At 32.1% G+C, this 16,200-nt stretch overlaps 1 protein-coding gene and 1 long non-coding RNA gene across 2 annotated transcripts in view; one reads left to right on the forward strand and one right to left on the reverse strand.

The window, feature by feature from the left end:
• Nucleotides 1–4,996, forward strand: part of Scn9a (sodium channel, voltage gated, type IX alpha subunit) — a 159,414-nt gene extending 154,418 nt beyond the window's left edge. Inside the window, exon 27 of the mRNA XM_005393289.2 lies at nucleotides 3,399–4,996. Coding sequence (XP_005393346.1) covers nucleotides 3,399–4,591 — 1,193 coding nt within the window. The 3' untranslated portion in view covers nucleotides 4,592–4,996. The remainder of the gene's footprint in view (nucleotides 1–3,398) is intronic.
• The window catches only part of LOC102010215, a 56,665-nt gene continuing 44,006 nt past the window's right edge, over nucleotides 3,542–16,200 (reverse strand). Inside the window, exon 3 of the long non-coding RNA XR_262494.2 lies at nucleotides 3,542–3,624. This is a non-coding gene — a long non-coding RNA (uncharacterized LOC102010215). The remainder of the gene's footprint in view (nucleotides 3,625–16,200) is intronic.

The raw sequence follows: 16,200 nt of genomic DNA on the forward strand, positions 1-16,200 counted from the left end.
CAGGTACACTCCTTTTGTGCATCTTCCCAATAAAGATAAAGACATATTATAGTGATACAAGGATACCCATGTTTATAACAGCACAGGTCACTATAGCTCAATTTGGGAAATGACCAATATGTTCATCAACAAATGAATGAATAAAGAAAAATATGGCATCTATGCACCATGGAGCACTACTAGACCATAACAAGGACACATTTGAGTTATTTGTAGAAAAAAACAGATGCACCTTGAGACCCTAATGCTATGTGAAATAAATAGGATGCAAGTTAAAAATCACATGGTTTTTCTTATATGGGAAACTTAAAGCATAAATGATTTAAATAGCAAATAAAAAGTAATAGATGATAGAAAATATGGAAGTAGACCTATTGAAGATGGAAAAGGGCTCTAGGAATGGGGTCATGAGATAGGGAAAATAAAAAGGATTACTATATAATATGTAAATTAGCTACTTCCCATCATGAATATATTCATCATATGTCCTTAATATGTACTAATAAAAACTAAAGAAGAACTCCTGAGTTCACACTACAGACCTAACAGCCAAGCATTTCTTTCTGTTAAAAGGCTTACTTGTTGTTAATATTTAATTTCCAAATTTGCTTTTTGCAAAGCTGGGTAACATGTTTATTCATAGATGTGTCTTGGAAGCCAGGAAGAATCTGAAATTATTTCTACCGTTAGTCTAGATGAAGCCTATTTTTCTATTAATGATATGAAAAACCAGAATATCTGTGACTCTGAAAATTACCCTTGAATTTAAAGTCATAATAAATGGTAGCGTTCTTCCTCACAACTTCATATTCGGCCAGTCTGTAAAGTGAAATCATTTCTCAACCAACCACAGTCCTTGTCATATCTGTTTTTCTATCTTCTTTTCATTATCTTCACACACCTAATATTTTTAGGATTAAACTTATTCATAAATTTTAAATGAGACAGATTGTGAGGATTACTTACTGCAAATGAAACTCAAAGATGATAGAAAAGACCTAGAAAAATTAAAGGCCACATAACCTATATTCATAATATTAATGACCACATAATTTGGAATAAATATTTTAAATCAAATTTTTAAAAATAATATGATCACATATACTAATGGTAAGACATAGGAAAAAAATTAAAATTTAGGTAGTGATTTCATACTAACAATAAGAAGCAGATGATGGAATTAAGTCAGAAAGAAAATAATCCTTCTAACATCCTGTTTTTTAAACAGTTTTAACCATTGCAGTTAGATATGAAACAACCAGTACATATCTCATAATCAGGGAGCAAATGATCTTTATCTCTCACTATATTATGATGTTATTTTAAAATGAAAAGAATCAATCAAAATAAATTCAATTGTAACTCAGAAGGGAAATTTTTAAAATTATATGCATCAATATTAATAATTGATATATGGGAAAAAGTTAGAAAATATACTTGAAGAAAAATCTCATTCAACTTCCATATAAATATGGTGAACCACCTAGTAACAATTCAACATATAAAACTTCTATAAAAAAGTAAAAAACAAAAAGTTTGAAATAAATGAAAGGCTTACCTTGTATTTAAATAAGAAGTCTCTTATAATTATGATCATTTTGTAAAAGAATTTTTTAAATTAATGAAAATATTAATGAATTTTTATATAATAGGGGTAGGTAGGGGCTGCAGATTTAGCTCAGCAGCACAGCACTTGCCTGGCAAGCACAAGATCATGAGTTCAATTCCCAGTATCAGAAAAAAAAACAAAAATAAAAAAAAATAGGGGTAGTTAAACTGACAATATAAGCCTAGAGCAATCTAAAATTTACCTAGAAGAATAATTAATGAGAGATGGCTTATCATATTCAATGTTAAGACTACCATAAAAATATTGTAACTCTGATGATAATATAACATTGCTTAAAAATAAAAGGTCAAAGAGATTGTTTAAACTTAAACTACAATATATAGAATATTACTAATGTATTTGGTAATAAGATCATATGGATCAAATGTAATTGTTTTGTTTTAAAAAATGAAGTCAAGTAGAAAATATGTGGTCATAGATATATATCCATGAACTTGATTAGCTGTTGCAGTTCATGACATAAGCGTGAGTCAAAAAAGAAAAAAGCAACACAGGATATGATTGAATAACATTCAGAGTACTAAATGGGAGAAAACTCATCAGACACAAAGGTAGATTGAAAGACAATTATAAAACAGAAAATTTTATGCATCATTTAAGTCTACTTTGAAAACAACAATATGCAATATAATAACTATTGTTGAATCCTATCATCTTGTTTTCTGAAATTCTATATCATTTCTAAAGTTTTTTTATTATTTTTATCTTCTTTAAAACAAAAACTAAACAAATGAATAAATAAAACCTTTAAGGCTAAAAATGGCTTAATACTCCTAACTGAAAAATAGATCAATAACAATATAGCAAACGTTCTTACTCAAAAATAAGCAAATATTTCACTCAGACAAAAAGAAAAGTTTAAAACAATGTAAGCAAAGTATTGAATATATCAGAAAGATATACATTGTTTTTCTAAAAATGCAAATAAAGTATAATAATAAATTAATTTTAATGTTGTAAAGATGTTCTGGTAAAAAGTGTAGTACCAGTGGATATAGTGAATGAGCCTTTTCAATCACTGTTATGCAGAGTGCTAATTTGAATAGATTTTCTGGAGATAAGTTTAGCAATGCTTAACAAAATTTTAAAGGTACTGTTTGGTCCAACTTCTATTTAGGTATTATCAAAACACATGTTCATGCAATCTACAATATGTGTTTATTTAGATATTCATTTTAAGCCAAAAATAGAAATAAACCATAAATGTTATTCTTCAATATGTAATTGCTTTCACAGAATATTGTACAACTACAGAAATTATGTGTGTGGGAAATGTCTGCATGATATATGACACAGTGACTAAAACATGTTACAAAGAAAAGCTACAAAATCATCTGAAATGATTGTGTGCACACATATGTATTTACATGCTACAAGAATATTTAAGTGATACTCAACAAAATAGTGAATGTTAGTCCACTATCACTACTTGTATTTAATACAACTAATTATAATATGTAATTTCCTATTTACTATGTTATTGCATTCCTTCAATTTTCTACATGAGCAGACTTTATCCTTATAATTACAAAATATTACATTGTGAAGGGGAGAAAATGTCTGGGAACTTAGTAAAGGGAAAACTCTTACAATGGTAAGTCTATTGATTTTCCTTTAGAATTGCTTAAACTGTTAACATGAAGAAATGGAAGTCAGTATAACCTAACAGTCCTGAATTCATCAGTGATAAGATGGCAGAAAAAATTAGAATTAGGATTTTCTACAGCAGAATACTTAAATATCTCCTTTTTCTCCCCTCCTCATATAGGCATGTTTCTTGCGGACCTGATAGAGAAGTACTTTGTGTCCCCTACCCTGTTCCGAGTGATTCGTCTTGCCAGGATTGGCAGAATCCTTCGTCTGATCAAAGGAGCAAAGGGGATCCGCACGCTGCTCTTTGCTTTGATGATGTCCCTTCCTGCCTTGTTTAACATCGGCCTCCTGCTCTTCCTGGTCATGTTCATCTACGCCATCTTTGGAATGTCCAACTTTGCCTATGTTAAAAAGGAAGCTGGAATTAATGACATGTTCAACTTTGAGACCTTTGGCAATAGCATGATCTGCCTGTTCCAAATCACCACCTCTGCTGGCTGGGATGGACTACTGGCACCTATTCTCAACAGTGGACCTCCAGACTGTGACCCCCACAAAGTTCATCCAGGAAGTTCAACTGAAGGAGACTGTGGGAACCCATCTGTTGGGATTTTCTATTTTGTCAGTTACATCATCATTTCCTTTCTGGTCGTGGTGAACATGTATATCGCTGTCATCCTTGAGAACTTCAGCGTTGCCACTGAAGAGAGTACTGAACCCCTGAGTGAGGATGACTTTGAGATGTTCTACGAAGTTTGGGAGAAGTTTGACCCTGATGCAACTCAGTTCATAGAATACAGCAAGCTCTCCGATTTTGCAGCTGCCCTGGATCCCCCTCTCCTCATAGCAAAACCAAACAAAGTGCAGCTCATTGCCATGGACCTGCCCATGGTCAGTGGAGACCGGATCCACTGCCTGGACATCTTATTCGCCTTTACAAAGCGGGTTTTGGGTGAAGGCGGGGAGATGGATTCTCTCCGTTCACAGATGGAAGAAAGGTTCATGTCTGCAAATCCTTCTAAAGTGTCCTATGAACCTATCACAACTACACTAAAAAGAAAGCAAGAGGATGTATCTGCTGTTGTCATTCAGCGAGCATACAGACATTACCTCTTACGGAAAAATGTCAAAAATATATCAAGTATATACATAAAAGATGGAGACAGAGATGATGACTTGCCCAATAAAGAAGAAATAGTTTTTGACAATGTTAATGGGAACTCCAGTCCAGAAAAAACAGATGCAACTCCATCTACCATCTCTCCGCCTTCATATGATAGTGTAACAAAGCCAGATCAAGAGAAATATGAAACAGACAAAACAGAGAAAGAAGACAAAGGGAAAGATGGCAAGGACAGCAAGAAATAGAGCTTCATTTTTTATATATTGTTTACAGCCTGTGACGGTGATTTATTTGTGTTAATGAGACTCTTTTAAGGAGGTCTATGCCAAACACTTTTTATCAAAATAGTCTCAAAGGCAGTGCTGTCAGTAGCTATGATTCTCTATGACAAGTGAGCCCCATTAGTAGACGGATATTTTTACACTGGTAAATAATTCTGTAAGAATTATAAGAGTAACTCTGTAGGGATTGTTGATTGCAGCAAGCAAAGGTGATTCAATTTTTTAATAAATCAGAAGACCATGTAGAAAATTTTCACATCTGCCTTGTTATCTTTTGACTAGATTCAAATTATCCATGTTTTCTATGTAATCACAAGGACCCCCTGCACACACTCACACAAGCATACATAGGAAAATATCTGTTATTTAGAAATCCTTAAAAGTATTTTGCCTTGGCTTTGCAATGAATTTCCTGATAAAAGTAATGGAAATTACTAATGTTAACTAGTAAAGTTAAAACATCTTGCTATTAGTGAACTACAGTCATTTATCCATGTACAGAGATCATTCTATATTTTGAGGTGCTTAAATGTATTCTAACATTCTATCTGATGCAATTTATATATGCTTATAAAATGCCATGGGATTAAAAACACATGTAGGCTATGAATTTCAACAAATATTTTTCATTTACCTGGACTCTCACTCATCTTACTCACAAACGTACTGCACTTCATATCCTGTGTTTTGTTTCACTTTGTTTCATTTTGTTTTGTTTTGTTTTGTTTTGTTTTTTGTTTTGTTTTGTTTTTTGTTTTGTTTGTAAGGGGCTCTCACTACGCTGCCCAGGCTGTTCTTGAACCCTGAGCTCAAGTAAACTTTCCACCTCATCTTCCTGAGCAGCTGGGACTACAGGTGCACACCACTATACGTAGCTAGTCTGTCTTTTGTATATTCTACTTTATCCTACAGTAACCACAGAACTTTAGAAATTATCCTAATTATATATCACATTTTTCTCAAAAGAAAAATATAAAGATACTGGAGGAAAAAGAAATTAACAGAAGTTCTATTTATTATTATTTACATAATCTGACACTGGACTATTCTCCCTAGAAATACTGATAATGGCCAACTCTTTTGTCATTTTTATCTTCTTTTTTATGTAATTTGTTTAGTTATCATTTATCACTAAGTAAATTTGATATTTCCTTTCAATTAAACACTTCCTGATATGCAATTAGCTATTTGATAGCACCGTACATGTTTGAGGAGATAATGGCTTAGGCACGGTATTCATTACATCACTTACATACTATCCTAACTGTGTTTGTCAAGCTTTCATGTTATAATATATGGTAGGCTTTTTACACCTGCTTGCCAGGTGTTTTGTGTGAATGAATAGCATTCAAATAGTGATTCTAATGAAATTACGCTCTTGCTACCAATTCACTCCGAATTATAGAAGTAATCATTTCAGACTTCTATTATTCCATCTGCAAAATAAACAGGATGTCACTTTTATCTTAATATTCTATGACATGAAGTATATTTTTCATTAATCAATAAATTAGTCTGAATTTATAATTATAAAAGCACATACTCATTTTGTTCTAGGTATAATCATACCACCAGTGATTTGAGATCTAGTTTTTTAAAAAGCCCTTTAGCTAGTGCAGTGGCACACACCTAAGATTTTAGCTCATCAGGAGCCTAAGGCCAGGGGGTCACAAATTCAAGGCCAACCTGGGCAACCTAGAAAGACTCTGTCTCAAAATAAAAAGAGCTGAGGATATAACTCAATGATACGAAAGCCCTGGATTCAACCACTAAAGCCAGAGGGGAGAAAAAAGCCCTTGTTAAGAGCAGTTTAAAGTAAATAATCATGGCGGATTTGCTCATGAGTATTCCAGGAACATTAAATCATTTTTCTGTCATCTATGCATAGGCAAAAATTGAGTTTCCTGAGTAGACAGTAAATTTATTTAAATGAGTTTTGACAGAATTTTTGAAGCAAATATATAAAGCATACTTCATCAATTTGCTTTTTAAACATAAAAAATAGCAAATTATATTTATATAACTAATTAGAACACATATTTTTATTGTTAGATCCAGTTGAAATGATTTAAACATGCCTAGAGAGATGAATTCATATTGGTAGAGAAGGAGAGTTAAACAAAGGGAAAAACCAAAGAAATATAGACATAGAAAAATTTTAAAAAGGATATTTCTGCAAAATTTTGTCTAGGGTGTTTTTAAATTTTGATGTATTTTACAACATCTACACAGATTATCTCTTCTAGACATTTGTCTTAAGGAAATTAAGAAATATTTACCCAGGAAATTAAATCTAGGACCAAAGATTCTTTACATCTATATTTCATCATTCATCTTAGGTTAGTCAAATCACTTTTTAATTTAAAATGAAAGATACCATGCAGTGTTTAACTAGATCATATACAACATTGCATTGCATACCTGATAGCACTGTTAAAAATAGTTTGGACAATTTAACTAGGAAACCATATAAAATATATTACTTTTGTAAGATTTTTTAATGCATTTTAAGAAACTATTATAACTTTAAATTTGATTCAGTTCATCCTCAATATTATAAATCCATAGAAATATAATTGCATTGTGAATTTTTATATGAGGCACCATGAGAAGATGTTTGCTCTGCAGATTTGTCTGTGATTTACTATTAATGTTTTTACATTGCCTGACTTTTATGTAAAATAAAACATATTAGCAACCAGGTCCTCCACACGATTATTTCTTAGGAGTTAAAACAATGAATTACAAAATTGCTCTTTTTCTTATTTCATCCTGAACCTATTTCTTGCTGACCTATAATTTTATAAATGTTTAGCTTTTATAGATATATTTTTGCCCCAGAAATGACTGCTTATAGTGTTCTATTAATTGAAAATAATATTTGACTCTAGCAATATTTGACTCAATAGTTGACTCTAGCAGTTCTTTAAGTGTAGTGTGAAGTAAAATTAGCCTTCTCTTTTCACGTGGGTTAGTGCTTGTACTGACTATAAGATACCATCCTTCTGAAGGAATATCATACTAATATATAAATTCTGTCACTTAATGATTTCAAATGGCAGTTACATTGCACAATTTAAATTAGAATAAAATGGGAACACACAAATTTGAACACAAACTCATACACACACTGTGGATAAAAGTGGCGGTATCTCATTTTACCTCGTTTCATCTGTTGTCTACTTTGCAAAACGTACAAGTGACTAAAGAGTAATTGTTGAAAATCTCAACACAAAATGTTTAGCATGATTTTATAGAATTTTGATAGCTTTATTAATAAGACTGAAAACAAAATGTATATGTAAATAAGCCATCCTTAATAACAATTTCAGAGAAATGTTAATGGAAATAATGAAAAAATGGCCAGCTAAATTAGGATAGCCCAGTAATTGGCCAGCTTTATGATCTATGTATGGAAGCCAACAATTTTTAAAATATCTGTAGTTAATTATGCTATATCCTTGAGGAAAACAATCAAGATTTGTTTAATGAAAATAAATCAATAGCCATGAATACCATAATGCTGTTTACATAGAATTCTTTTCAAATTTCATAGATCTATGAATGCTCAAAATGTGTGTTTGTCAGAAATTACATTGTAACTACACTGGACACCTAACATTGTAATAGAATATAAAAATAAAATTCACAAAAATGAATTGTGTTTGCATGCATTTTTTGTTTCATGGGGAATAGTCCTTAGTGGTAAATTCAGTGCATATCTAGTAGAAACTAATAGTGTGTTATCTTTTTTCTTAAAATGAACAAAATTCAAGTGTTTTCCATAAGTGTTCTTGGATAAGAAAGATGTGGTTAGTGAACATAATGATCCAAAGCCATTAATCGAAATCCACAACAGAGTTTGTGTGGGAACAGAAAAAAAGACAGTGAAAGTACACAAGCATTTATTCACATAGTGCTGTATACTTTTTACTGTAGTAAAATTCAGGTATGCTGTACCTATAGCACACATATTGGCTAAGAGCTTGTGTCCTATAACCAGAACTATATTTGGATTCCAAATAAGCCATGATCCTCTGAATTCCCTGAACACATTTTTAACCTTTATAGACCTTTCTCATCTGGAAACCATGGCAGAGAGTACTACTCCACACACAGTAAAGTTAGAATGAAATAATTCACTTGAAGCCATTAGGCTCATACCCAATGTCACAGTTTCAAGAATTAATCTTAACAGCAGTACTACTGTGACAACTAAATTGTCACTAAAATTGTAAGAGCCTGTGCTACCTTTGCAACGTACAGGAGAACGGTAAAGTCTCCATTAGTATTGTATCATGACAATATTTCTTCTGTTTCATATAAGTAAATGTAATTATAGTACCTAGAGGAATCTCATGCATCCTTTTGATAGTAGTCAATATTTAGTGATACGTAGTATGAGCTCAAATATTTCAAAATTAGCCATTTTTGAACTTCTAAAAATTCAAACAATATGCTAAAATAGTGGAACATGCATAATTGCAAAGGTTTAGGTTATTCCAAGAAAAATTGCAGGTGGCTGTTCCCACATTTAGCTAAATAGCTAATATCAGCTGTATTTTGTTCGAGCTATAAGTATCCAGTTCTATTAATGCTCTTTAAGTAATGCGTACTGGAAATAATTGTCATGTTGAATTGTTATTTCAACCTCACATGTTATTATAATGGCAGGTTAAAAACTATAAAATATTTCTGAGGAGACTTGTACTAATAGTTCTCATAGACTCCTGCAAAATAAAATAAGAATCACTGAATGATCCCCCTTTTTCTGCACCAGAAGAAATAAGTTATCTCACGATATAAAAAACACTATGCTATAGCTCAAGCAAAATGAGCTTTCGGGTTGATGGTAACCTCTCTCCAGGGACGGAGAAATTACATAGTAGCAATTGCAGAGGGGACTTTTGTTGCAACAGCATTTGATGAACATAGAAGAGGAAATATGAATAATTGACAGTGATAAACAAAAAACTGAGCAAACAAGCCACACTTAGACCTATTCTCTATTACTGTGAGGGCCACCCCTTTGTTAACAATTCACCTGTCTCAGAAAAAAAGATGATTTTATGAGATTTGTAAAGCATCTGTAATGTCTAAATCATGTACTTTAGCTTGAATTTCATTTAGCAATTTTATAAAGTTAAATAATGAAATGATAAATAATGTGTATTGAAAAGTTTAAAGCTTGTTAACAATTTTGAAAACCTAGTAGAAGTAAGAAAAATTATTCCAAATCCAGACGCAGTATTTGCTGGCATGTCTTAGTTTTGACTTTATTCTTTTTTTATTTTAAAAACAAAAGAATGAAAGCATATTAACACACACATACATTTACAAAATAACACAAAAACAATACAAGCAATACAGAATTTCAGACAAAGTCATAGGAAATTAACAACCTTTGCTGTATTACATATTGATACTTCAAACTGGTTACTCAGATAAAAAAATGTAGACATGTAAGATTGATCAGACAGTTAAACATTAACTGTTCCTTTCAATAAAGCAATTACAAGACAAAATATTTTCTAGTTAGTCCAATCATATTATTTTTAGGAAAATATAATTATGCTTTACCATCATAATTCATTCCTACTTTCAGTGATGAATGAAATGTAGAATTTATGGAAAATAAATGTAGAATTTATGGAAAAATATTTATTACCAATATGAATCTTCTCCCATTAAATTATAATTATTTATAGATAGTTTGAACCTAAAGTAGGTTTCTCTATGCTAGTTTAAGAAAAACATTCATTTTGTTAAGGCTAGCCCTAGCCCTTCAGTTACCAAAGAATCTCAAGACTTATCCTCATTATTTTTAAATACCTAGTTTTCCCTTCTGACCATTAAAAATACTTCAATATATGTTTTTCCCTAAAATTGGGCTATTAAGAACTGGCAGTCTTTTTTAATGAAAATTATATCATGTGTAGAAAAGTTATAAAACTGTGACATAGTAATTTCACTTAAAGTAGTGGAAAAAAGTGGGATGGGTGAAAGAGACAAGTGTCTCCACACAGAGAATGCACATAACCACTCCCAGCCTCTTCGTTCACAAATGATAATAAATTTGAGAAAATACATTGGTATTATTTTAAACTACCAGATGTGAGATAATTTTATGAAGGATTAGAGAGGTGTACACTTCCTGTGTTCGTATGCATACTTATGATTAAAAAAATGCTAGAAACAGTCATTCTGTGAATTTACAATGGCTCATATAGAATATAAAAGTAAAAAAAGAGGGCACCAAGGACAGAGAGAAGGGGGGCGGGGAGAGAGAGAAAAAGAGAGAGAGAGAGAGAAAGGGACTAGCCCATTGATCTCACAAAAATGTGTACATAAAGGAAATACCTATGTTAGTTTTATTAGAAACATAAGAGATTTTCCTCTTAATTACTGTACTGTTCATGTCTACCTTTCAGTGCATGCTATTCTTTGCACCAAGGCACCCTACCTTTCAATTCTCACTCAGAAGTTTTAGAAAATGTGTCACCTTAAGTGATATTTCCCCTTAGCCAATAAGAGTATGAAATATCCTTGATCCATTCATGTTTTCAAGATATAGCCCAAAGGAATCTACAGTAAATGTGTTGCAAAATGCCTCATGTGGAACATAAACATGTTACATATCAAACATATTTAAGGAGGAGTGCATACTATGCAAAACTCTTCTGGGCAACTCAATTGAGGATATTATATGCTGCCAGAAGATGTGAGGCTTCTGAGTAAAACACAAGGAAAAATTATTACTTATAGTGATAGCAGTAGCTATAGTATTAGCATTTTCTTAGTGCTTCCTTTCTTAGTCAATTTCAACTGCCATAATAAAATACTATACTTCATAAGATTTAAATAAAAAGAATATATTTCTTACACTTATGGAAACTGAGAAATCCAAAATCAAGCTACTGGTCATTTTTGTTCCCAAATAGCCTTCCTTTCCTGATTTGTAGAGGGCTATATTCTTCCTGGGTCCTTACATGGAGGAAATCTCACACTGGTTTTTCTTCCTCTTTGGATATGGATACCAGTAGGCAGACATATACCAGAAGATACACATGTACGTATAACAGTTTCTTCCTCAATGCTTTGGTATCACCATTCATCCCTCTTCCATGCTAATAACACTCTTCTTTACAAATCCATATTCATTCACTAAGACTAGTACATTTTACCTTCTAATTACAATGCAAACCTACTGACTACTCCTAATTTTCACTGTCAACCCATAAATAAGTCCATGATCACCTCTAACAACTTTCTGGTAGATACAAAAACATTTTCATTATGCCTTCCTAAATTCATCCTTACCTCACTCACAAATATTCTCAGTCAATAGCCTGAGTAAATTGTCTAAGATACACATACATTTTTATTATTTCCCTGTTTGAAAACTTTTGACATTTCTCACTTGAAACTTGGTGACAGTTCCATTGCTGTTCTGATAAATTTTTAGACCCTTGTCAAAGAATTTATCTCTATACAATGACTGCTTCTCTTGCCTTTTATTTTGCCTCATTCTCTTACTTTTTGTGCTTCAGCCTTCATTTGATTTATGGGGACTTCAATATATAAATATAGTACATGGTTATAACAGTCTAAATTTTATGGAGATTTTCCAAAGAATATTTATATTTATTTGGAAATGGTGGTACATTGCAATGGAAACACAGGTATAATATTAAACTATGAGTATATTCTAAGATGTTGCAGAAAGGGATGGTTTTTTATGAGAGAATGAATAGCATTAAATATGTTTTGAAAAAATAATCTTTGGCTGTAAGAATTAATAACAAGGAAGGAACTAGTCTGATGTGGAACAGTTTCACACAGAAGGTGTTTTGTGTAAGATGGGAGGGGCCTTTGTGTAAGGTTGTGATCTGGCAATCTCTGGTGAAAATTATTGGGTAATTATGTGTGAGAAATCTCCCCATCATAAATTCCTCATGTTATAGAAACACAACTCCATTTTGAGTCTGACAACTTTCACACTTACATAGTTCATATTATATATAAGAGCTATGGCCAGGCAAAGGCTATATACACATCCCTAATGTAATAGTCTACTTAAGGAAGTGTCTTCCAATACTCATAGAATTAACATTTTCCAATACTCATAGTGAATAAAACATGCATGTTTTGAAAGTCTAAGCTAACAAATACATTTCCTCAGCATTTTTAATGTAAATTAAAAATCTAGATAACATCAAAAAGGAAATAATTCCAAACGTAAAACTTCAATGTCATTCTGTATTAAAAGCAAACAACTCTTTCTGTAAAATGAGGGTTCTTCAATATTAGCCTTGTTGTATTTGGGCTGGTTCATTCTTTAATGTGAGGAGCTGTTTGGTGTCCTCTGGGATGTCTTCCCACACTCCTGGCCTCTAACCATTAGATGTCAATAGACACCTCCACCCTCACCAGTGATGACAATCAAAGATGTCTCTATATATTGCTAAATTTTCCCTTAGAGACAAAATCTCCCAAATTAAGAAAAACTGCTTTTTACATTGTATATTCAAGTATGACTCATGAATGACCCACATCACATTTAATTTTTGCTAAAAAGACACTGAGACTCAATGAAGATGTATTGAATCAGAAAACCCGAGGAAGGCGCCCCAAAATAGTTACACTGAAATAAGCACACTGCTCCTAGGAATGACTAATTGTTTGTCCTAGCAATATCAAGTATGCTCAATGTTTTTCTTACAAAAAATTGATGATATAAATCTTTTTCTTTTTTCTTTTTTAAATTTTATTTTAAAGAGAAAACAACAAAAACAAAGAAACAAAGAAAACACAAAACAATAAAAATGAAGCAGAATTTCAAAGCAAGATGACAGGAAATCAACAATGGTTATTGCATTACATATTGTTATCTTCAAAGTAGTTGCCCAGATTACCAGATACAGGCATGAAAGATTGATCAAGCAATTAAGTATTAACTCTTCCTTTCAATAAACTAATAGAAATTAATAGTACAATTATCTTGTGTAAAAACTTCTCAAAAGGAAAGAACAACTGTGATAAGAGAAAGGAGAAAAGAAAGAAAGAAGGGAAAAATATTAAATCTTTATAAGGCATTTGGGCCATTACTTTCAATTTAGCTGTTTTATATTTTCCTTTGATGAATACTTTGGGCATATTCAGATTTTATCTTTCTTCCACTAAATGATCAATACCTTTTATTTTTATTATAATTGCACACAATAATCACAGAAATGCCATATGTTCAACTAGAATTTTGACAGCCTCTAAGTGTTAATACAATTTTAACACTTTTTCAAGAAAAAAAATTGATCATATATTCAGACACAATATTTCAAATCAAATTTGCACTTCCTAAATAGATAACAAATGGGGCTTTATTTCATGACATGTAGAAATTCATGTTTTCTTTTGCTTTTGCTGCAAAACAATACAAAATTCCTTCTCAACATTCTCTGAATGTCATTTCATCTCCAGTGTGGGTCTATCAAATAAATATTGCCTTTTTACTTCCATGAGATTTTATGGGTACATTTTAGGTTTATATAAAGGTCACATTCATCATAGAGAATTTGAACCCATACATGATATAAATTTTTCCCATTCCCCTATTTCTTTTTTCCCATTCTCCTATTTCCCGTTTCTCTCTCCCTTTTTCCCCTCCCCATTTGAACATTTTCTATTTCACAATACCTCTTGTACATTATGGTCCTTATTTACACTTTTGGTTTCTCACATCAGAGCAACAATGTGGCTTTATTTCACTTAAGAATATGGTCTCAAGGTGCATCCATTTACCTAGATATCTCTCAAACTTCTCCTTCTTTATGGCAGAGTAGTATATCATTGTATTAAATAACACATCTACTTTATCCATTCACCAGTTAATGGGCATTTGGACTGTTTCCAAGATTTGGCTCATACAAACTGTGCCACAATAAACATGGGTGTGCATATATTGCTGTGGTATGATGCTTCTAATTCTTTCAGGAAGATAGCAAGAAGGGGAATAGCTGGGTTGAATATAATCTCTATTTCGAGTATTGAGGAATCTCTACACTGATTTCCACAGTGGTTGCAATAGTCTACACGCTCATCAACAGTGGGAAAGGGTTCCTTTCCCCTCACAGCCCAACCAGCATTTGTTATTGGTTGATTTCTTGATATTAACTATTCTTTATAGGGTGACATGGAATCTCACCACTTTTTAAATTTATATTTGGCAACTGACCAATGATAGTGAACATTTTTTCATATATTTCTACTTCTGAGAAGTGAGCATTCATTTCAGATGCCCATCTTTGCATTAGGTCTTTAAATTTAGATCTGATTTTGTTGTGTTCATTTTATATTCTAGATAGTAATCATTTTTTGAGGAACACCTGGCAGCACATTTTTCCCACACTGTGGGTTATCTCTTCAATCTGTCTGTGGTTTCTCTTGTTGTGCAAATACTTTTTAATACGATGAGATTCCAGTTATTGATTCTTTGTGGTAGTTCCTTTGAGTTCATGGTTCTGTTCACAGTCTTTGCCTATACCAATGCTTCAAAAGTTCTACATATTCTATCTTTCAATAGATTTAATGTTTCTGATTTAATATTTAGATCTTTGATTTGTTTCAATTCTAATTTAGTGCATGGTGAAAAATACGGGTCTAATTTTAATCTTTGCCATGTGAAAGCCCAGTTTTTTGAGCAGCATTTATTAAAGAAGCTATCTTTCTTCCAGTGAGTGTGTTTTTCACCTTTGTCAAAGATAGTGTGACTAAGTATATCTGGATTTGTTTCTGCAACTTCTAGTCTATTCCTTGGTTATGTTTTTGTGCCAGTACTATGATCTTTTCATCACAATAGCTTTGTAGTATAATGTTAAGTCAGGGACTGTGAGGTCCCTGCCTTGCCTTTGTTGCCCAGAACTGTCTTTGCAATTCTAGGTCTCTTCTGGTTCCACATGAATTTGAAGATTGTTTTCTATAATTCTGTGAGATATGTTGCTGGAATTTTTATTGCAATTGCATTAAGTCTGTATAACAGTTTTAGAAGTATGGCCATTTTCATTATATTCATTCTTCATACCCAAGAGTAAGGTATATCTCCATTTTCTGATACCCTCTTCAATCGCCTTTTTCAGAGAGCTTTAATTTTCACTGTAGACACATTTCCCTTCCTTCATCAGATTGATTCCTTGGCATTTCTTTTTTTTTTTTTTTTTTGGATGCTATTGTGAAAGCTGTTTTGCTAATTTCTCTCTCAGTGAGTTTGTTATTTTCATGTATAAGAAAGCTATTAATTTTTTAGTGTTGACTTTGCATCCAGTTACACTACTAAATTTTGTTGTTAAATGTAGAAGTGTTTTGGTGGAGTTTTTGAAGTCTTTTCTGTAAAGTATCAAGTCGTATGTGCATAATGATAATTTCTCTTCTTTTTTATCATTATTTCTCTTATTTCTTCTCTTATGTAATTGTTCTGGCTAAAGTTTCCAGAACCATATTGAATAAGAGTGCTGACCATAGATATTTAGGTCTTATTCCTGATTTTAGAGTCAAATAGTTCAGTTTTTGTCCATTTAGTG

This window comes from Chinchilla lanigera, unplaced genomic scaffold, assembly GCF_000276665.1.
Source record: "Chinchilla lanigera isolate Chin_1 unplaced genomic scaffold, ChiLan1.0 scaffold00048, whole genome shotgun sequence".
Classification (NCBI taxonomy): domain Eukaryota; kingdom Metazoa; phylum Chordata; class Mammalia; order Rodentia; family Chinchillidae; genus Chinchilla; species Chinchilla lanigera.